This window comes from Copidosoma floridanum, unplaced genomic scaffold (genome assembly GCF_036245765.1).
Source record: "Copidosoma floridanum isolate Cflo_tuat_1 unplaced genomic scaffold, Cflo_Japanese_pri ptg000021l, whole genome shotgun sequence".
Lineage (NCBI taxonomy): Eukaryota > Metazoa > Arthropoda > Insecta > Hymenoptera > Encyrtidae > Copidosoma > Copidosoma floridanum.
The window spans coordinates 27,049,380-27,072,555 of NW_028321898.1; the positions used below are offsets into that span (position 1 = coordinate 27,049,380).

Below are 23,176 nucleotides of genomic sequence, written 5' to 3' on the forward strand. Positions count from 1 at the left end.
GCTCGGGATGAAAGGGGGTGAAAAAAGTCAGAGCCCGACGCGAATCGTTATCCTTTCGAAAAAAAAAAAAAAGAAAAAAAAAAGCTGCTCCTCGCTTGGAAGGAATAAATTCCCGAGCGCTAACGAGTATGTGCGCAGAGTAAACGATAGGAAAGTATGAAGAAGAAGAAGAGGAGAGGAGAAGGAAAAAGGGAATGAGTTTAATTGAAGCGCGTCTCTACCCGTCGCGCAAACAGCCAAAAAGGTAAACGAACCTGCAGCCGTATAGCACGTGGTGGCTCCGATGTTTAAGCGAGAGATAGGGTACCTAGATGTGCCAAAGCGCCATCCGCTCGTATACATACACATTTTTTTACTTTATATTTAGCATCGCCGGTCATTAATTGCTATTCAATTTACTTGGGAAGTTGCCCACTATGTATACTGCTGTTGTGTCACTCAAGAGCGGGGGGTGGGGGGTAGGTGACAAGGAGTTACTTATTAATTAGTCGGACCCTTCCCCCTCCCCTTACTTTGAGACTCGACCGATTGTGTTGTCTGTATAACTTTCTTGAGAGTCATGGTACTGTGCAGCCAATCGTGTTTGTTTTTGCTGATCACGTAGTCCCCGGCGTTAGGAGAATTTTGATGCCGGTACCTATATTGTGATTGCGCAATGATGAGTGTTGTACATTGTGATCTTAAGAGAGAATCGTTGATTATCATATCGTGTTGTATGTAGTAAGAAAGAGAGTATTATGTTTACTGCACGTGACATAAATGCATGCAAAATTCATTGGTCTCGCGTGGATATGCGGTATAGAAACAAGTTGTACGGGCAATTACCCACGAATCGAGAAATCGAATGAATGTGGATTAATGGGTTGCTGAAAATGCGCACCACACGGATGAGAGAAATTAACCATCCGTCGGGCGAGCGATACATTTCTTCTTCTTTCCTACGCGTGCACTCGTTTATCCCGAAACATCATACGTATATTTGTACAAGATACAAGGGGGGAAAAAAAAAAGAAAGCGCGTGCACGCGTAGGCGCTCATGCGAACTTAACCGAGAGCCGTTCATTTTTTCGAACTGTATATAATTCGCGCTACCAACTAAAAGAAACAATTTCAACAGATCGCATTTGATTTTTGATTTCAGATAGCAAGCAGGAGCGCCCGGGACAAGGGGCCGGTCACCGGTTGCCGTTGGAACCACCCAGCAAAGAAAAAAAAAAAAAAAAAAAAATAGGGGAAAGAGAGAGAGATGGCGGACGTGGCTACCAAGACCAAATCCATGAGCGTCGTAAGTAATAACAGTAACAGTGTGAACGGGAAAACTAAAATGAGCGATGTCGTGGTGTGCGGTGTGCAATCTAACAACGGCCTGATCGACCTGGTCGGCCCTAACAACTGCCTGTCCAACAACGCGAGTAACAACAAGCTAATAACCCTCCGCTCGCCCAACACCAAAAACAATGACGACAACGAGGAGGAGGAGGAGGAGGAGGAGGACGATCTCATCCTAGCGAATAACGCTCGCAACGAGCTCGACTCCCAGGAGGACAAGAGCCTGCAGGAGCTCATAGAGAGCGAGCTCGCCCTGAGGATAAGCGCCAACAACGGGGCCGACGACACGAGCGAGGACGAGGCCAGCGAGATCATGAACACCCAGCCCGAGATCACCAAAACCATCATCCTCGAGCCGAGGCAGGATCCCGAGGTCGACGTCAACCACGAGTTCATCGTCAACGAGATGGATCACTACAGCCTCATCGGCGAGCCCATGGCCTACGAGTACTCGAACGGCCACGTTGGCCCCAACCCCATTCCCGAGGTCGTGGTCGACGAGGCCGAGGAGGAGGAGGAGGAGTTGGGCGACGGGCAGACCGAGACCACGGAGACCGAGGTGACGACGACCACGACCTCCGGGCCGTCCCTGCCATCGGCGTACGAAGCCACGGAGCTGGACCACGACGAGGTCGACAGGCAGGAGCAGCCGGTGGCCAAGGGGGTGAGCAACGGGTCCGTCGTCACGGCTGAAAAGTGCCTCGAGGAGGACGCGCGGGACGATCCAGAGGACGGCGCGACCGCGACGTTTGTCGAGCACGAGGTCGGCGCCGGGGAGGAGGAGTGCTTGTCCGTGAAGGAGGCCTCGGGGGTGGACGAGAAGGCGTGCTCGTTTTACACGACGGAGGGGCTGATGGTGGACAACGACGAGGGTGTGGGCGGGGACGAGCCGACGGTCGGGGTGACCCACTACCAGCTCAAGGCGGGGGACGACGGGGGGGACAGGGTGTGGATAACCGTCGAGGAGGCGGTCAAGGAGCCGGGGGTGGGCGGCCAGGGGGACGAGAGCTTGCAAGAGAGGACGAACGAGGGTAGCGAGATGTTTTACAGCCAGGAGAGCCGCTTTGAGAATTACTTGGATAGGAGCAGCATCAGACTCGAGGGGGACGGGAAGGAGTTGGCACCGCTCGCTACCCCGGATGAGATCAGCGACATTTCCAATGCCAACGATGACGTGAGTATTTGGGACTCTTTTTTTTTCCCCCTTTTTTTTTTTTTTCTTTTTTTTGGTATCACGAGCCGTTGACCAACGCCGGCGAGAAAAGAACGTAAGCAGTGTGTGTTTCTTTGTTTCGTGTTTTCGGTGTTGTTTGACATTAATCCTTTGCTGTGTTTTTTTTTTTTTTTTTTCCATAACCCGTGCGTACTTTCATTAACAAATTCAACTTGCAATGAAATCAACTGATGTATAAAGTACATATTTGTGTTATTGTCGAATTTCAACTTATGTCTATGATCTGATTAATCGCTCACACATGATGTTGCACGCGTCATATACAAGATTACACGGGCGTAGATTGCTACATAAATACGTGCACATACTCTCGATGATCATCTTGATTGTACAGCTGTTAAGAGTAACGATAAATAAAGTTAGAAAAAAAAAAAAAAAAAAAAAAAAAAAAAAAGTTACACTAAAATCGAGATGAAAAGCATACCTGTAAGCGCCAACTCTCATTATCCAATGCACCAAAGAAAAAATACGTATATTCATAATGCAAGACAAAATTCGAAGGGGGGAAAATATAGCGCCAGCAACAGAAGCACGAGCAGAAGCAATAGACCCCCTTATGGGATATATACCACTTATATATTGTTATCCATTATTCACCGCGCTTGCGGAGCGATATATTTATACATGCCTAGACCCATGAAGCACGCATCGCGCAACTTGCGTATACATTTATATTATGTACGATTCGACGTATGTAGGTATATAATTCGCACGAATATACATAAGTATATGAGCGAAAAGGGGAACTCTCTCTTCCCTCTTTTTCGCGAGTGCCTATGGTAGCCGACGCGATCGAGGTCACGAGGCGAATGAGCGCCTTCCTCCTCCTCCTCCTCGTCTTCTCCTTTGCCTCTACGTAACGCGCTTCCATTCACGTGCTTCGACGTATACCTACGTTGTGCTGTAAAAGACCGTTTGGGTGCGCGTACGCGCTCACGCGTGGCTCACTTTTCTTCTGATGGTGCACATATAAGTATAATATATTTTTTGTCGTGGACGACGGATGTAACGTATGAGGTGAGCGTTTGGGCCTCAAGGCTACACACGAGCGCATGTGTGTGCGTGTTTTAATGGTCAGGGACCGACGCACGGAAAGTCGGTGCGGTTTGACGGATCTCTTATACCATATTATATACCTGCATGGGGCACGGACGCAATATATATGGACACGCGATCATGACAGACGCCTCCGCCACCGTGTGCTTTGATTGTAGGTACATACAGTTCTCTGTGCGACGAAGAAGAGCCGACGAGCCTTCTCTTTCCTATTGTCTTTTTTTTTTGGGCGTGTAATTAAAAGATCGTTTGGTCGTTCGTGCGATCGGCAACAACGCAACGTACAATTATATTTCCTACGGGTTCGACTTTGATTTATCGTTGCTTCGGATATCCATGTATATCTTTCTGATTCAAATAAAGACCTTATATTTAATTGTCACTTTGGTACGTGTGGCCGGAAAAACTACAAAGAGAAAAATAAAAATTCCCGGTGAATTCAAATTTGTGCACGGATCGGTAATTGACCGTCATCCTCCGTAAACAGAGAGGCCCTTCCCTCCACCGATCGATACACTCTCGGCCGGGCCCGCGTATCCTGTGGTGCACTGTATGCGTTTCTCTTCCAACCAATCTTGGGACAGAGTCTCGCGGAATCGGCCTACCTCGCGGTCCCTCGGGTCGCACCGCTCTATGGAGCTCTCCGATCAAGATGATTCTTTTCAAACGATCGTTACCGATTTCCGATTGTTATTCGCTGGCAATCAACTCGTTGCATTCAACCTCGAATCGTAACTTTGATTTTGAAAAAAAAAAAAAAAAAAAAAAAAAAAAAAAAAAAAAAAAAAAGCCGCGAGTTTGGCCGATCTTTACCGATGGGGTGCAGAAGCAGCGAAGCCGGCATAAGAGGCACCGCTTTTCCGCAAACCTCCCGAGGGACACCCGACACGGCCCTTTGGGCGACCGCAAGCGAAGAAAAGCTAACTCGACGATGACAACCGGCGTGTGTGTATCCCATGTCGTCTCTAAAGAGCGAGACACTGCCCAACTGAGGGGAAAGAAAAGGAAAAAGAAAAGAAAACGCAGAGAAGACGAAGAAAAAAAAAATGGGATGCGGGGAGAGGGGCACCCTCGAGCGCCAGTTACGCGGGTGATGTCTGTAATATACGTATACCTGCAACACCTCTCTTCTTACGGCCCACCATAATACTTAATGCACACCCACACATAGGCGCGCTCTTAGAGAGAGTAGGGACCGTATGGTATATATATATACATATACATGTATACAGAATCAGGCAAGAAGAGGAGAGAGAGAGAGAAGAGGCGAACGGGTTTCTCTCGAGGTAGCTCCTCCTCGGGAGGAGAGTCTCCTGCGGAGAGCCGCAGCCGGAGCACCATACGCCCGCGTATATACACGTGTATATATTATACTGTATATTATACCTTGTGTGTGGCGGTGGCGCGGTTATGTTCCCGTTTCGGTGCTGAACAACAACAGCAGCATCGAAGGAGAGGAGCAATAAGGGAACACCTTAACCGAGGTATATACTTGCGTACTCCCTCCTTCCGTTGGCTGATGCCCCTCGTTTAATCGCCTCAAGGCCGATACGGTAGTAGTCTACCATCCGGGGCCCAGTTGCGCGCTCCTCCGCGCTCGCCGGTCCTTCTCTCCTCCTCTTCATCCAACTCCACCGCAGCCTCGTCTTTTTACTCCTTTTCTTTTCGGGTTTTTCGTCTTTTTTTCTTTTTTTCTTTTTTTTTTTTCCTTCTTTTTTTCCCCCTCCACCCTGTTCGCTCTTCTTTTCCTTTTCTTCAATTTTTACATTGTTTCGACGCAAACGCGTGTAAAGTACAAGTAATACGTACGTGCGCGAGTGACTCCTCCTCTCGTGTATTGTATATAATTACGTATACACGCGTGTGTATGTTATAATGTATCCACAGTGGAACCGGAAGTGCGAGTTTGACATTAGATTTGACGATTGATTTTGCGCGCATAGAATAATATGTGTAAATACAACGTGAAAATCATATGTTGAGATGTTGTTATCTGTTATATATCTATACCGATTTTTGTTGCTTTTGTCGGAGCGTATATAATTTATCATCCGTCCATTTATCCATGATAGAATTAGGTAGACAAAAATATGTGCAAAAAGGAAAATAGAATAGGAAGCAAAAACGGGACCACACACGATACATTACTCAATATAAGGCAGATACAGTTTTTTTTCTTCTCGATTTCATGTATATGGTGTATAGGTTGATCGGTACATATATATACATCATAACCGAAGCGAGCAGCGTTTCAGCAGGATCGTGAGGTAGGTATACATATGTTACGTATACGATATTAGAAGTTGGGGGTGTATGAGTGTGCGGGAGAGCAGAGTATAGGTATATACGTTTGCGTAGATAGCGCGTCCGTGGGGACTCCGAGGGGACCCCGAGATCGGCAACGGCTGGCCTGCCCTGCTGCACTCGAAAGCAAAGAAGAGAACCAAAAGCTCGCTCCGTGTGTGTATAGCTGATGTACGTGTGTGTGTGTGTGTGTCTTTTCCTCCTCCACCAGTTCCTCCTCCTCCTCCTTCTTCTTCTCCTCGTCGGCTGTTGTTGGTGGTGGTGCTGCCGGGGTCCGTTGAACTCGTTTACACGTTGAACCTTTTCCTCCTCCTTTTCATTCTCCTGCCCGCCACCGTCCCTGCTCCCATATGCCCGCACGTATGGCTATATACACGGATAATTCTCTCTCTCTCTCTCTTTCTCTCCTTGGTCGAGATATGTGCCATGTATATATATATACCTACGATGCCTATATATGTGTGCCTCCTCCCTCGATAATGAAATAATACGTTCAGTGGCTGTTGCGCGCCGAGGCTTTTCGGTGATCAAACATCAACGGCCCGTTTCACGTGTTTTATCTCTGTTTCGTCGGATGGGTGATAATGGGAGGGAGGGGTGCGTTTAGGATCTCCCCTCCCCAAAAAAAAAAAATACTATAAGCACCGTGGGAGAGCCCCAAGGATTTGTTTGCACGGGCCAGGAATTTTTTTTATCCGTGCAATCGTATATTATGTCGTAAAAAAAAAAAAAAAAAAAAAAAAAAAAAAAAAAAAAAAAGAAAAAAACAATTTCACGTGATGCGTACAGCTGAAGGAAAACGAGGTACGTACAGTATTAACGCCCGAGCGGTCAAAACGGAGTATAGCCGGGATGCTTCTTTTTAAAAAAATTTTTTAATCCTTTCGCGTGCACCTCTGTTGCGCTTTGTCGAACAAGAAAGAAAGAAAGAAAAAAAAAAAAACAAACCAACGAGATCAAACAGTAAACTTTCGAGAGCCGACGTTTTACTACATTTCAGCGTTGAAGCCAACTTGCATATAAACGCTCGAGATGAAGCAACGAAATGACATTTTTGTGTGTCGTCGCCCCTATATAGGGTTTATTTGATTATTGTGCCAATTGTGCCTACCACAATGCGCGAATCACGAGCAATCATTACCGATTATCTTTTAATCACATTTCAAATAATTCGTCATCATACCGATCACGCCGACCCATCCTCATCTGCTTCCTCCCGTTCGCAGTACGACCCTTAGACTCCCTCAATTTGTCCTCCTCCACCCGATGTAGGTACATACCTTCCTTCCTTCCTGCATCAACGCGATCCCCCCAATCCTATCGCCAGTGTCGAGCCAACCCTCGTCCTTTTTCATCAATTAAACGCTCGTCCGCCATCTATCAGTATACATATTACTATAGGTACACCCTACAAAAGTAAGATCACCAGCTGATGTATATGTATACGGTGTAGGCACACGCTGCGTCTACGTGTGCTTATATTTATGCTTTCGTCGACCTCGTTGCCCAATGGCGAATATTGAGCGCAGTCGCCTCTTCTTTCTTCATTTTTTTTATTTTTTATTTTTTTTATTTTTTTCGTATTTCTCTCCCATGCACCCGTATCGAATGCGCGTACATTTACCTATATGATGTATACGAAAGAGTCTCCATACGTTGTATTGATACATAGATGGTACAGCTTATGATCCACATAATAATTATTTAGGTATACGTGAATGTATGGTGTACCGAGAGGGATAAATTTAACCGAGGAACCGTAAACCGTAATACTCATATACTTGTGGGTGGTTGAGTATAACCAATAAGAGTATAACGTATACTTACGTACTGCAAGGTGTGTTTCCGAACAGAGTCGTTACGACGATCGAGATGACCTCCCCACCCCCTTACCCCAATTTTATTTTTCTTCTTCTTCTGGTGTTGATTAAGAGGACTTTCGTGGCTTTCCAAAGATTTCGTTTCGAGTCTTTCACGCTGCACTCCCCGAGATTATATACATTATAGTATGCATACCTATACACCACCGCTATACGCGCACCTGCAGCATTATGTCGTAAGCTATATGTAGGTACGCGTTTGTGTGTATCCCCGTGTTGAATAACGCGGGCTCGATACATACGTACAGCTTCATTGGGGGGCCTCGTACATTATCAGGTAACGGGGGGTTTCGTCAATTACGCGGCCCTCCACTTCCAGCTGCACTGGTTCCTCCTCCTTCCCATCCTTTCATCTATACTCGAAGATTCCGTCCATCGAAATTTCTCACGCGTCCGTATTCGATCGTCCAACAAATGCGATAAATGAGAGAGAGAGAGAGAGGAGGAGATCCAATATACACACAAACGCGCTCTAAAAACCATACGAAACTTGCGCAATTCCGGGGTCTCCTCCGCGTGCACGTGCACACCCACGCAATATCATCTCATCATCGGGGTCAAGTGCGCGCTCGCGTGCGGGGAAAAGAGGCTCTCTGGTGGAAAAATCGCGGGGAGTCTAGTCGCCTACTCTCGAGCCGAGCCCCCTCCACGGAGCGACGAGAGTGTCACTTTGATCGAAGGCACTTGAGGGACTACTGTTCTTTTTTTTTTTTTTTTTTTTTTTTTTTTTTCATCCTCTTCTTTGCAAACAATTGTAATGGGCTTACGGGCGAAACGTTGAGTGGGCCCCCATCGCGCTGTTGCTGGTTGGAATAGTCCGACGAGCCCTCAATTAATACGGGGCATTTTGTTTTCTCTCGATTTTACGTGTATACATGCGTATGCATATCTTTCCGATCTCGTGCACCCGCGAGACGAACAAACGTCCGGCTGTGTATACTTACCTTCCAAGCATCCATCAAAAACGCGAGAGCCGGAACAACGTTTGCGTAAACCCCGCGTGCACGTAATACGTACGCGGACGTCAGCGTCTTCCTTTCATCTAGTATCCGACAAAACAAAAAAAAAAATAAAATAAAAGCAAAACGGCAATCCCATAACAGCGTGCATATATACAAGTGCCTTTGTATCGTGCACACGCAATACGTACGGGTACTCTTACCTACTGGATGAAAGGAGCCACTTGGACGCGGAATTGATAGCCAAAGCATGTACGCGATGGTGGTCGGATAATAGCAGGGAACAGCGGCGTGGGGGGTGTGTGTATTTGCAACAATGAGAGGGGGAGGGTATATCACCCGGAGGTTTGGATTTTTCATGCCGCGGCTTCTTCGATTCGATCGCCGAGTGTACGTGTGTGTGTGTGTATGTGTGTGTATTGTTACGGTAAATATTGTAGAGTCTACGCGAGCGGCAGCGGAGAGGAATTTTAATGGGGAGGCGGTGTCGGTTCTATCTCGGACTAGTTGTTTCTTCCGTGTTTTTTTTTTTTTTTTTTTTTTTGTTTTTTTTTCAATCGTTCCGACACATTTGGTTTTATTGATTTTTATTACCGATGGTCGGCGCGTGTGGCGGAAATATCGATAAATTTTCAGCTTAAGAAGCAGGACACTTGTTACGTATTTTTCTTTTTCTTTTTGTCATCTGATTTATATCTGCCAAGAGACTCCCGACCGAGTTGTAGATTTTACAGATAGAGCGTCGATGAATATGAAGGAGTTTCATTAATATTCATTGTTTTTTTTTTTTTTTTTTTTTTATCATACGATTTATTTGATCTATATAAAAAAAAAAAAAAAAAAAAAAAAACATTGATCACAAGTACATTAATCACGAGAGTATGTAGCAAACTATATAAATCATCAATCATAAACGTTATTCGACCTTCAAAAGCACGGACTTCCGAGACCTACGGGTCCGAGGGGTGGGGTGCAACCCCACGCGCCATTAACGTTTTGGGGGTTGAACGGTGATTCGCACCATTAAACACCAACAATGGGGGGGTAATTGAAAGAGCCCCGTGATTGACAAAGAAAAAATTGTTTTTTTTTGTTTCCCCCAACAGAGCGAGAGCCGAGAGGAGGTGATAACGACGAGTTCGGTGGTGAGCACAGCCACGAAAAAGAAGAAGAAGATCGAGGGTAGCGCGGCCAGCGATGCCTCGCCAAATCACACGAAAACCAAGAAAACTAAGAAAAGCAAGAAGAGCGAGCTCGAGAAGGAGAACATCTCCGTGGTGAGTTTTATTTTATTTCATGTTATTTTAACATAAAAAATATACGCGTGAACAGGTCATAAGGGAATTTTTAATGAAAAACCATTACGGCGATCTCGAGTTTCGTTAAAGGGAGGGAGAAAAAGAAAAAGAAAGCAAAGAGCACCATGAGAACGAATGCGCGGTGTAAATGTACGTAGATGTTGCATCTGCTTGAGCTTTTCATCGCAATTCTCTGTTCAATCAATGTTTCACATCGCAGCAACGATATATATAACATATGCTCGGGAGCTTTAGCTGGTAACAGTAATATTGAAAAAAAAAAAAAAAAAAAAAAAAAAAGTGTCCGCTATAACATACAATGTGTGTGCGCATCAGAAGAAGAAAATAAAGTCGAAAGACTCGAGCAAGTCGTCGTCGGAGAGCATGAGAACGGCATCGTCGCGGCAGCCGTCCGCGGAGATGATCGAAATCTCCGGCGAAGACGATCTGTCGAACATCAACGTCAAGTCACTGGTAAGTCCTCGCTTCGCTTCCATCTATCATCCCCCACCCTTTTCTTATATTTTTTTTTGTCGTATACACGATACAACGATACATATGCATACAGGTGGAAAAAAAATACGCTATATTTTTCATTGGCACAATTAACGAGTATGTCCAATAATCGTTTATAGACGTGGAAAATACTTATATTTTTTTCCATCGGCATACCATACAGTGTATCGGCTGCTTTTGGGTTAGTTGTATATATATGTATATGTATACCCATACGTCCAAAAATTAATCGCTCTCATTGTTCATTGTGATCATCATTAACCAGCAAAAACCCCACCCCATTGTCATGTTGCCATTGGCATTGCTGTGAGGAGTCAGTGGTACGGATGCGCCTTTGATTTTATTTTCTAACCAAGTCGCGCGTGCCGCAATCATACCGATCGGGGTATTTTCTGCGAATTGGAATGCGCGTGTATTTTTGGAAACGGTTATGTCAACCGCGCGCTCTCGCAGCTAAGTGTCTTTTAATTTTTTCCCTCCTCCTCCTCCCAAAGTGCATTGACTCCATTCTCGCGATGAAATTAGCTCGCGAGAGCTCGAGAGTGCATTCCGGGATGCGAGCGCGATTCTATTTTTACACCGAAGCGAGAAAAAATTCGAGAGGCGTGAATACACGTATTTGTGTGTGTGTACGCGTGGGTGCCGTGCAACGACTCGAAAAGGGAGGAAAAAAGGACGTGGATTTCGCACGCGTTGAATTCGAGAATTATTTCGCACAAATGAAAGAGAAAAAAAAAAGCATGGGTGTTGCAATTGTTACTTTGTTTTTTTGTTTTTTTTTATCAGTTTCAAGAGTATTAATATCAATCAGCATGTGTTGTTTTCTTTTTTGGTGTCGATTAACACTACGTGTTTTGTGTGTTTCATAACATCTTTGCATGTGCATAGACGGAAACGTATGTGTCGGAGACGAACCGCGTAGAGCCAGAGAAGTCGAACAAAGAAATCATCGCCACGGGCGTTTCCATCAAACAATTGGTAAGACAATCGTAATTTTTACACCCAATCATACCTATATACTTTCCCGCGTATGTACCCTATACGTAATAATCTATGTTAACCCAATAACCTTTCGATACGTATAACTTTCTTAAAATTGAGTAGCTAGAAATTCTCTCGATGGCTGGTCAATTGATAATTAATGTTAACATTGCCTCTGGCAAAAGGCATTGCACTTATACCTTTTGTGTTTCTTGTGTCTGACTTGCGCGTGACTAACAACAGTGCCGTAGCTTTGGAGACGTCTCGAACATGAGCGACACCGACCGGCCGGCGCTCGGCGTCGCGGAAAACAACAAATTCCAAGAGGTCAGTCATTCTAATCTCGCTCCAACATTTTTCTTCTCTCTAATCTGTCTTTGTAACTCGGGGATTGTAATTTTCATTTTGATCCGATCGCGTACTCCTATCGATCCAAATCACAATCGTTTTGTTTTTTCACGGACGGGGATCAAAATGAACATTACCGTAGTTCCATACATTAATTATATAGAGATGGACAAGCAGCAAATAATGATAACTAACTTAAAACTAACGCGTAACGATTTAAAACAGTTAATTGGCAACAATCATGATGTATACATACTACATAACAATAACATAAAAGTACAGTAGATGCAGTTAATTGATTCGCAAGCTGGTGTATAACAGTATATCGTGCGATATAATAATGTAAGTGTACTTGCCTCCATAATATATTGTATATGTATACCATGATGCAGTACAAGCATATATATATATATATTATATTGTACGATGCAAATATAACGATTAGGCTAAAACAATTGAATGCGCTTGCGTCAGAGTAACACACAAGTACCGTGTACGTGACCGAAGGAGCCTCGTTGTTGTATTAACTTATTCTCTTACTCGATATCTATTTTTCAAAACAACGACTGCAACCAAGCGTTTCTATATACCTAATAATACCATAATACGTAGATGTAACGAATGATTTCCGATTTAACAATACTAACATCATCCCCGTTTACAATTACTACCATCACCACGATCTGCGGACGCCTCCGTGACTTGGATCCAAACAACCGACCAACTCCTTCAAAACAACAACAAAAATACTAAAAACCATCACGACATCGAAACAATAAAAAACATAAATAAAAATAACAAACAAACAAACAAACAAAAAAAAGAGGGCCAAATCGACGGGCGACTTGAGCTTGTTCGAGCGGCAGGAGCCCAGCAAGTACTTGACCACTCGCGACATCGTTTTCGCCACCGTAAACGTCAAGGCTCTCGTAAGTATATGATATAGTATATCTGCGTCTCCTCTTCTGCACCTCATCTGGCACTCGATTACTGTTATCTTCCTCTTTTTTTTATTTTACCATCGCCCCGCATGCGTGAAAAATGAAACGAAAAGCAAGCATCCTCGTAAAAAACTGGATCGGAACAAAAAAAAAGACAGACACACCACTCGAACCGGTTCTTTTTTTCCCTTCGATAAAACCGTGACCATTTCGACGTTCATTTGAATAAAAAAAAAAAAATAATAATAAAAATAAAAAGAAAAATTTAGCAGCATTCGCCGAAATTACGACAACAGTGCATATACTACAAGAACGAAAATTGGGCAGCAGCGGAATCGTGTCGCGCGCCAAGTCGTGCATATACCCTTTGCAAAAACGAAGCAGCAACAGTAGTAAAAGAGGACTCTCTTTCGCAATAGAGCAACAACGCAACGATGATAATAATACGGCTCGCGACGGCACCGGCGAATTTTCTACAGGTGGGCAAGACATGCACTTTCTCTTCGAGCTTTGCTACCGCGTAAGTTTGGCTTCCTCCGTTATGCAAACGCAAAAATTCGGTCCGAATAAAATCTCGTCCACGAACAGAGGCCTGGCTGTACACCAAATCAAATAAAAAAAAAAACCAACAGCTTTTTGGCTCGCACAAAGGAACGAGCCGCGGTGATACCGTAGATTAGAAAGCGCGAACTTTGTCCACGCCCCTCCCCCTGGAGGAAAAGGCCAAACATCCCCCCTTCCCCCCCCCGGTTGCACCGCGTCTCGGGTTACACCCTGTAGGCTCGTGTTTTTCCGCGATTTACGCGCGCACATTATATATACACGCTTACACAGCACACCATATATACAATACATGTGTATACCTGTAGGCCCGTTTTCCGTACATCTTTTCCTGCACAAGCTGAGTCGTGCGTACATGTATACTTACCTTGCAACGGAGCACCGTGTGAATTACTCTAACCCCGGATCCTTTTCCGAAACACGCGCTCCTTCGTGTGGATGGACCCTATCGGGGAGGTTTTATGAAAAAATAAGGATATTAGAGGGAGGTGGGAGAGGATCGAATGGACAAATAAGAGTGCAATGACTGGGGAAAAAAAAAAAAAAAAAAAAAAAAAAAAAAAAAAAAAAACCAACGAGAGATGACACGTGTGGTTGTGCAGAGGGCGTCGTACGTTAATCTGGCGAACGGGGAGGATTGCGAGGCCGATGACAGGCGCAGGCGTCTCGGCATCGGCGGGCCCATCTGCAAGCCCCCGGGCTCGATTTTTCAGGTAAGGTGTCCGACTATGCCCCCATGCCTCCTCCTCCTCCTCCTCCTTATATCGAGCCTTTTGTTTTTTGTTGTTGTAAATAGTACCTACGTGCGTGTGATGTCTTTGTCCTTGGTACGTACAATACATCTTTGATTTTTGCTCCTTTTTCGAGTTTTTTTTCTCTTTTTCATGTTTTTACGTACGCGAGTGAATTTTATTTCATTGAACGATTCGATTCACCTGTATAATTAATTATTCTTACTTAACTCAAATGTGAATTGATTGTTTGTACCTTTATTCTATACGAATGATACATCATACAGGTGTCCTTCGTTTTGTCCATTTCGCCGCCTTTTTGTTGTATACACATAAGTACCAACCGAGTCTCGAGATGAAAAAAAAAAAAAATCCCACATGAACAACGCATCCAACTCTTGAATAATACCCAAATGAAGTGACTTTTCCACAGACCCTTTCTCTCCTTTCTTCTGAACCATTTGCTTTCGCGCTCGCTCCCCCACACTTGTATCATATACTCTTTACGATTTCTACCTCACCCTGACAACACACTGACATTTACGGTACACGTACACACACAGCGCTTGATTTACGATACAACGATCACTGGTGATGCTTACTCCTTCCCTTGATTTTTTTTTTTTTTTTTTATTTATGCTGCTGTTTTTTTTCCCGCTGATGAACCTGTTATATGCTTGTAGCTCATCTCTTTGTGTCTCTCTGCGTTATTGTATATATGTGTGTAGATAAAAGCTTGCAGCTTTTGTGGGCAGTAAGTTATGTGTCAAGGAGTGTAATGCAGCATTACGTGCACGTGTGGTGGTGTTTTATATGTATAGGTTATACATTGCACGTTACAGTTACGTAGCGTATACGAGCAGTAGATGGCTAATTGGGTTATTGGTAATGGTATTACGATTTTGGTGTACACCTTGTACTGTTTTTCAACGAGTTTGTGTCCCACCCGAGTGGCTAATCGGTTGTGGCAGGCTCGACGCGTTGATGCGACCACCTGACTGGCTTTTGCTGCAAGAGTATGGTTGCAAAATTGACTCTACGGTAAGCTTCGAACGACATTTCAACGAGAAGGTAAATGGTTTCACAGGGGCAAGTGGGCTTGATTTTGCAACCATATGGAGCAGCTTGCAGTCCGCGGCCTCCGCAATAAAGAGTCGAGTGTTTTGTTGGGTGCGCACAATGTCGACAGAGTGACGTGTTTTTTTTTTTTTTTTTTTTTTTTTTTGAACAAACACCTATACTTGACAATATTGATTGTTCCAAGTGATTCAACGAAACGAAGGAGATCGATCTTTTTGCCTTCATAAACCGCACCAATGGAATTGATTGTCAGCTCGTACACACGCATCATGTCCCGGTTGATTGGACGGACAATTTGCCGAAAGCGCACCTACCCGCGGTTAACTGTACAATAAAAAAAAATAAAAAAACATCTGTAAATACCGATATACATATAGCACAGGGCCAAAAGGGATGCATAACCTTGAGATTAGACGTCACGATTTTGGGTAAAGACACTTTGCTCTTACGCGTCGTTGCAATGGGAATCGGCACTTGAAAACAAAGCATAAAAGATCGATCCCCACATGTAGAGGTAAAAAAAGGCACTCTGTCGTCGCAAAAAACGGCACTCACATGGGCAAGGAAAGGGGCGAGCGATTCTAACGCTTGCGACGTTTCGTTTGCAGAAAACGAGCTTCAACAAATTCGACGCCCTCGCCAAGAAGTCAGCCTCGGCGGCCGTGCTCCACGTGCGCTCCGTCGACGCCGGCAAGGTGCACCAGCAGCTCAATGCCGTAAGTGTTGCCATAAAAATCTATTCCAATTTCTCCATAACAAGTGCCCGCCGTTTTCGTACAGTACGTACTTATATATATGTAATCGTGAATAAAACGCATACAAACAGGAAATCGGCACGCGCGAGGAGCGTTTGTTTACAAATTGCCGATTCTTACATGGACTGCGGAATTAGCGACGGTGACGACGTACAGTCCGAAAGTTCGTAAACGTTGATTTATTACCACAGCCTTTTAAGCTCCGAAGCGATCGTTATTTTGCCTTTTTTCACCAAGACCGACGGAAACGCATTTTTACCTTGGGAAAAAGTATGTTATGTGGGTATACTATAGTGTGGCGGTGACGACGACGGCAGAAAGAGAGAGAGAGAGCAAGTACACGGAAGCCCGTTAAAAGCACCGGCTGTACCACGTAATACAAACGATGTGCCTTTGTCGTGTGTATCGGGTAAAAAGCTTGACCCGGAAATTGGCGTTTACGTATATTATATGCATGCGGTGAGTCGGCGTTAGAAGTGTATCGGTAAATATATATATTTTTTAGCCTTTTTTTTCGGCGTGCCAACGGGAATGGCTACCTATACTATTGTTGCAGAGATATTTTAACCAAACGAGGGATATTTACTCACCGTTTTCTCCTTTTTGGGAAAAATATAAACTTAGTCGTGAGATGAAACGAGCGTTTAATAATACCTGCCACTAAAACCTATGTCAATAGAGACGGTATCGATAATCATCTGTCAGATGTAACCACTGCCGAAAAATCGAGCAACGACTACATCGCCTCCAGTCACCTCGATTTTTTTCATCAGGGGCCGATCGGAACGCTTATCTCGGAGCTGTACTTATACATCGTTGCGGAAACACATCAGTTAATAATCATACGACACAGCCAATTAATTCTCAATACCCTCGCATCAAAGGGGGCACGACTCCGTTGTCGCCTGATAAAAACTATTTTATAAAAAATAAAAATAAAAAATAAAATAGCGCGCACACTCGTCGATTTATCGGGCATCGTTCGACGTACCGTTGCATCCTCGTCGCGAAAACAAATTCACATCCTCGCACTCGTCGATGTGTACCGTTGAAAACTGGTTTTTCCCTTTGGCTCGTGCATAGCTCTCTCTCTCTCTCTCTCCGTTCAATAAATGTATAATCCCAAAGCCTTCCCGAACCCTTTCCCCTCTAATGAGCTGCGTTATTTCTTCATTTCCCGTTCTCTCCACGGGCGATTAAATTTCACGTGCCCCACCGACTCGATTGGGAAACGTAACAGGAGAACTTTTGGTCCCAACTTCCCCAATCGATTGGAATTTCCTTGAAAAAGACAAAAAAAAATTGGCAACAAGATGACCGCACTGAACCGATTCTGGAGAGAGAGGAAGAGATAAAAATTCGAAAGTCGCCCGGAAAGTTTGCCAAGCCACGCTTTCGAGCTCGACCGTGTCTGAAAAATATAAATTCCCTCGATCAAAATTGATATCGGCACGAAAGAAAAGAAAGAAAGAAAGAGAGAGAGAGAAAAAAAAAATTGTCAATCACGTGCGTAGGTATCGAACGGCGAGGTGAACCCAAATTGTCGCAGCTGCGGCAAGGTCGTCTTCCAAATGGAGCAGACGAAGGCCGAGGGCTTGGTCTGGCACAAGAACTGCTTCCGGTGCGTGCAGTGCAGCAAGCAGCTAAGCGTCGACAATTACGAGAGCCACGAGGCCACCCTCTACTGCAAGCCCCACTTCAGGGAGCTCTTCCAGCCCAAGCCCGTCGAGGAGACCGATCAGACAAGTAAGCGAGGCATCGATTTTTCTCCCTCGATGTACACTTTTCCTCTCGTATATATGTGCGTGTGAACACGCGGTACATACATTTATACAGGTCTCTCTTTTTTTTTTTTTTTTTTTTTTTTTCTCTCGTGACCTACTTTCTGTTTCATTTACTTTATTTTGGAATTATCCTACAGGGCTATTAGATCGATACGTGACTTGGACAATATAATATACATGGTCTTTCGATCGTTATTGTATATACACTCATCACTAACTGGCAGAGCATTTTTTTCCTTTTCCTTTTTTTCTTTTTTTTTTTTTTTTTGTAAGGAAGTGGATGATTCGGTCGATACTTGAGCGGTGCTAGTCGATTTCTTCGTCACTCTAATCGCGATGACTCAACATTTTATTGGAGCGAAGCTTACACATACGTGCTTCCTGAAGATTTTGAAGAAAAACGAAATTTTCAACACATGACGATATCATTGTATCTATACACGCACACGCGAATATATACATATAAACATACACACACGAGTCCGTGACATTGAAAGTATGTCATTATTATTATTGTATAGGCCAGGTTTTATTTTCGTAAGTGTGTTTTTATCGATTCGTACGCTCTTCAAAGAGCTTCGGAGTTTTTGGTCAAACGTTTGATGTATAATATGTGTACACGTTTGATTGTGTTTTCGGTTGTGCAAACACGCATTGACACTCATCCACACACATTTATTTACTCAAGGATATTATGGAACAAACAAAAAAAAACCTATGAAAATTAAAACTAATAACTTTTTTCTCTCGCTAATTGCAAAGAACAAGAAAAAAAAATTTATTTAGTGAATAAATAAATAAATATCCGTTTGTAGTGCGGCCCCGCAAGCCAGAAATGATCATACGCGAGAACCAGCCAAAAGAGCTGCCACCCGACGTGGTCAGAGGTAAAAATCCTCGAGTGGCTTGCAGATGAATTTTCTCTATTTGGACATGTTTTTATTTTTTTTATACATCTTCTTCTTCTTCTTCTTCTTCTTCTTTTGTTTCGTTATTGCTCGTTTATGTTGTATTTTATTTCGTTTTGTTTTGTTTTCTCTTTTTTATCATAATCTACATGTAAGCTACTTGAATATTATTTATTATTTTTTTATTTTATTTTTTTTTTAACAAAGCAATGAATCTTTAATAGATCAAGTAGCTTATCGATCGTTGATTTTTTTTTGTTGTTTTTTTTTCTGTATGTGTAATCGATGGACATCAAAATGTTTTAATACGTGTATTTACAAAGAATATAATTTGTTTTAACATAAACTAACAATTCGTTGTGCAACAAAATGTGAATTTGTTTTAAGTGAGACATGTTTGATTTGCAAGTTGCATCACTTTGATTTAAAAAATGTTCTTCAATATCTCATATTCAATCGAATTTTGTGATGATGGAAAAGAAAAAAAGCCAAATAACACCAAAATCACACAAACTCATGAAATAACAAAAAAGAAAATATAAACCATACTCTTAAACTAAAAATAACAGCACTCATCACGTTGACTGCAAATTTTGGACGAAACTCACAAACTCATAACCCAAAAAAAAAAAAAGAATTTCTTTTGTCTACTCTAATCGCAACATGTACAAATACATCGTATGAATTTAACAATAACCTCGACATTGGCAGGATTGTTGTTGTTGTTTTTTTTTTTTTTTTAATTCTGTCCCACCGCATAACGATTTCACTGACTCTATACTGTTTTTTTTTTTTTTTTTGTTCTTCCATCGTCTTTGCAGCGTCGGACAAACCAGACCTCGGACTTGACGAGCTGTCCTCCCTGAACGTAAAGTCGCGCTTCCAGGTCTTCGAGAAGGCCAACGAGCCGAGCGCCAACGACATCGAGCGCTCCCCCTCGCAGGTCGCGGTCAAGAGGTCGCCCAGTATACTCAGCAAATTAGCCAAGTAAGCTTTCTACCCTCTTGCCTTTCTATTTTTTTTTTTTTCATCCTCCTCCCCTGATCTCATTTTCTTCCAATCCAAGCATTTTCTAAATGTGGCACTCGTTCCGTAGATTCCAAGCGAAAGGAATGAACATTGGCGTGGCCGACGAGCAGCTCAACGGCATCCCCTACGAGGAGTCCAGCGACAGCGAGGGGGAAGAGGAGGAGGAGGAGACGGAAGGTGAGAGACTCTTTGCCAAAGATGTTTGTCCGTGCGAAAAAAACAACGGCCCGTTCTTTCGACTTCCAAAACGCTTCGGATCACCGATATACCTACATGAATGCATACAGTTTCGATCATCAATTGCTCAACAAGCGGCGAAAACAGTCCCAACACACCCACACACACACACACACGCACGCACGGGTGCACAATGTACATGCCCGTTCCTTTTGTCTCGCGAGTTACGCTCACTTTCCCCGAAAGGGGTCAATAAGTACAAGTGCACACGTTGCCGTCTGCGCGCACACGACGGATCGAATAACGCTATACTCGTAAGTGTAAGCGAGCGCCATAACTTCCCGAAAAGAGTTTTCGACAGCCGCCATTCCAATTAGTACACCTTTGTCATGCTCGCGGGCTTCTTCCTCTTCTTTAACCGTTGTCTCGCAGTCTCGAGTGATTTTTAATCAATTATGTTTGAACGCAAGCTAAGGCAGTCGCGCTGGTGTGTACCCTACTGGTGATGGCTCCGTAGCAATGAAATTTCGGATGACATGGTGTTAATCAGTGATGAAAATTGTTCCGCAGAAACAGAGTCGGAGACGGCGATCGTGAAGGCGAAGCGGGGCAGCCGCGAGCGGCCGATGAGCTTCACGAAGATGTGCGACATGAAGAACCGCTGGGAGACGACGAGCCAGCAGGGAAGGCGCGAGTCCCAGCGCGAGGCCCGCAAGGAAGAGATGGCCGGCATACGCTCGCGACTGTTCATGGTAAGCAAGAAGAGGATGCGGACTTTCTTTTTTTTTTCTTTTTTTTTTTTTTTTTCACAAAGCACGTCGTTCGGATGGACAATCGGATACGTTCGATTTGTTTACGTGACAATGTTTGCGACGCGGCCTACAATCGGACTCGTTAAGCTTGCTTAGGGAGCACGCGTCTCTCTCTCTCTGTATGTACGGGTGTTTATATTTATAGTCCAGCATTCGAGAAAACTTTGAGAGGCTTTCCGACGCGCCGTTAGGTAACGCTCTCTCGCCCGGACGGAAATACACCCGGCGCGAGGCAAATATTTGTGTTTACATCGGGATACCTACTCTCGCGTGCTTTCGTACAATCACTATTTTCGCTTTCGATTATTGTGAAAATAAAATGGCACAGCGCGGTATACGTATTTTTTTTTTTTTTTCAATCGTACATCGATTAGTTTTTTAACAATGGGACAAGGGCGCCCATTGGGGTGGAAATCCATTCGGGTGGACGAGGGAGAAATGAAAAAAAAAAACAATAGAAGAAAACGAAGGCAATGTAGCCACGTATAGACAAATCGCGTCCTCGAGAAACAGTGTATACGTGGCCAGCAGCGCGCAAAGCCCGCACGCATAACCGGCGGATCCCGAAATAGATGTCTAAAAGCTCTCGGGTCCCCAAACGCGAACCACACGCTCTGACCCAGAAATCCAGAGACACACCGTAAAGAAAGTGCTGTAAGGAAACGCTTCTTTTTTTTCCTCCACCGGTGCACTAACGCATCCCCCTGTCGGAATTAGCTGGCGATTTATGTTGACCGAAACACAAAAAAGCTGAGTGTGATGCAAGTGGAATGTAACAATTAATTTTCTTTTTTTTTTCATCCGCGCCTCGCGTGCTCTCGGGTAAATTTGTTACTTACGCGTAACGAGTATACCCACTGTATCTTTGTGAGAAAAGGTGGACAATCGTAAAATACGGTATCGAAGGAGAGAAAAAAAAAAAAAAAAAAAAAATTGCAGGGCAAACAGGGCAAGATGAAGGAGATGTACCAGCAGGCGGTGGCCGACAGCGAGCGGGTGACCAAAATAAACGCCGCCGAGGAGATCCAGCACGCGACGAACGCGCGCTCGATCAAGGAGCGCTTCGAGCGCGGCGAGCCCATCGCGGCCAGCGACGAGGAGCTCGACGCCAAGAACAAGCCCGAAAAGGCCGACGAGGAGATACTCGCGGCTGGTGAGTACAATTCCAACCCCCTTGGTGGGGATGGTCAGATTTGTCGCGCGGGAGCGAGGATAATGCGGGGCTTGTGTTGAAGCCCAACGAGTAATTCGATCGTCATTTCGCAGGAATCAGCCGAAAGTCGCGCTCCCTATTTCTGGAGCTGGACGCCTCGGCCGCGAAGACGGGCAGGCCCGTGACGCCGAACAGCACGCCCAAGTCAGGGGCGGAGACGCCCAGGCGGGCGCGTGACGTGAGTACCCCGGGAATCTTGCACGTTTGTTGGTTTTTATTTTTTATTTTATTTTTTTTTTTTTTTTTCCTCTCCTCTTGTGGTTGCGGATTCGCGTCATCCGTAAAAAAAATACACGCTCGTGCATGGACGGAGGGTCTTTGGACATTGAGACACGCCACGTGTGTGTATTTATTAAAGTGTTGAGTGGGTACGCGAAGCCATGTGTCGGGGGGATAAGACTGACGAAAGGAGGGAGGTTCTCCTTATGGGTTTGATCAATATCTTTTTTTGGCGAGTCGTATGAATCGAAGCTGCACGTTGTACCAAAATATTTTTACACCATATGATTAGTTGGAAGCGTGAAAAGTAAACCGAGTGAAACAATAGGTATTCATGGGTCGTCAAGTGTCGGACGACGTGGTGAGGAGTAGCGACACGACCGAGGAGGTGCAGGTCGACGTGTCCGACATCTCGAATAAGTTTAAGTTCTTCGAGAGCTACAGGGAGCCAGAAAAGATGCGCAAACAGTTCCGGATCACGCCGCCCCGAGACGGACAAGTCAAGGTTCGCTTCCTTTTGGCCCCCCACCCCACCCCGCTGACGTTTGTTTCCGTTGTTTTTGCTTCAGTGTGCTTTTTTCACGTGTGTTATCCCTCCGACTAACATTGTTTTTACTCCAAAAACACCGCCTGTGTCTGACCCTCACGATATCTGTATCTACTCACAGATGAGTCGTCATTATTTCGCTCCAATTGGATGAGAAAAAGTGCTTTTGAAAATCAATTGCACTTGTTCGTACGTGTAGTTATACTAAAACATTTCTTCGAGAAAGAAAATGGAAAAAAAAAAAAAAAAATAGAGTTTTGCATTCCTTTTAAAGAAACGTGAACGATCCCCGTGTGAAATAACGTGTTTGTCTTGCACCAACTAATGACACCGTTCCAATGTGTTGCTGTTGTTTTCTTCCACGAGTTTTCTTTGGCCAATTAACCGCTTTAGCAAAATAACATTCAATTCCAGTAGATGTCATGGATTTAAATGCATATACATATATATTATACAAGAGCAGAGCGACAACTCATTATTCGATTGTAATTGAAAAAAAGAAGGGTGGGAGAGC

At 44.3% G+C, this 23,176-nt stretch overlaps 1 protein-coding gene and 1 long non-coding RNA gene across 3 annotated transcripts in view; both read left to right on the forward strand.

Moving 5' to 3' along the window:
• The window catches only part of LOC111642778 (uncharacterized), a 28,541-nt gene extending 27,350 nt beyond the window's left edge, over window positions 1-1,191 (forward strand). The window contains exon 3 of the long non-coding RNA XR_002759592.2: window positions 1,142-1,191. This is a non-coding gene — a long non-coding RNA (uncharacterized LOC111642778). The remainder of the gene's footprint in view (window positions 1-1,141) is intronic.
• Window positions 1,186-23,176, forward strand: part of LOC106644885 (uncharacterized) — a 34,766-nt gene continuing 12,775 nt past the window's right edge. The window contains exons 1-16 of one of the 2 annotated variants that reach the window (XM_089594096.1): window positions 1,186-1,408; window positions 1,472-2,503; window positions 9,869-10,039; window positions 10,397-10,534; window positions 11,465-11,554; window positions 11,801-11,884; window positions 12,730-12,834; window positions 15,827-15,940; window positions 17,488-17,719; window positions 18,573-18,644; window positions 19,487-19,652; window positions 19,762-19,871; window positions 20,442-20,623; window positions 21,623-21,836; window positions 21,950-22,074; window positions 22,444-22,620. In XM_089594096.1, the coding sequence (XP_089450222.1) occupies window positions 1,247-1,408; window positions 1,472-2,503; window positions 9,869-10,039; window positions 10,397-10,534; window positions 11,465-11,554; window positions 11,801-11,884; window positions 12,730-12,834; window positions 15,827-15,940; window positions 17,488-17,719; window positions 18,573-18,644; window positions 19,487-19,652; window positions 19,762-19,871; window positions 20,442-20,623; window positions 21,623-21,836; window positions 21,950-22,074; window positions 22,444-22,620 (3,174 nt within the window). In that variant the 5' untranslated portion in view covers window positions 1,186-1,246. Of the gene's footprint in view, window positions 2,504-9,868; window positions 10,040-10,396; window positions 10,535-11,464; window positions 11,555-11,800; window positions 11,885-12,729; window positions 12,835-15,826; window positions 15,941-17,487; window positions 17,720-18,572; window positions 18,645-19,486; window positions 19,653-19,761; window positions 19,872-20,441; window positions 20,624-21,622; window positions 21,837-21,949; window positions 22,075-22,443; window positions 22,621-23,176 lie in introns of both variants that reach the window. The other variant, XM_023389172.2, reaches the window with a different exon arrangement.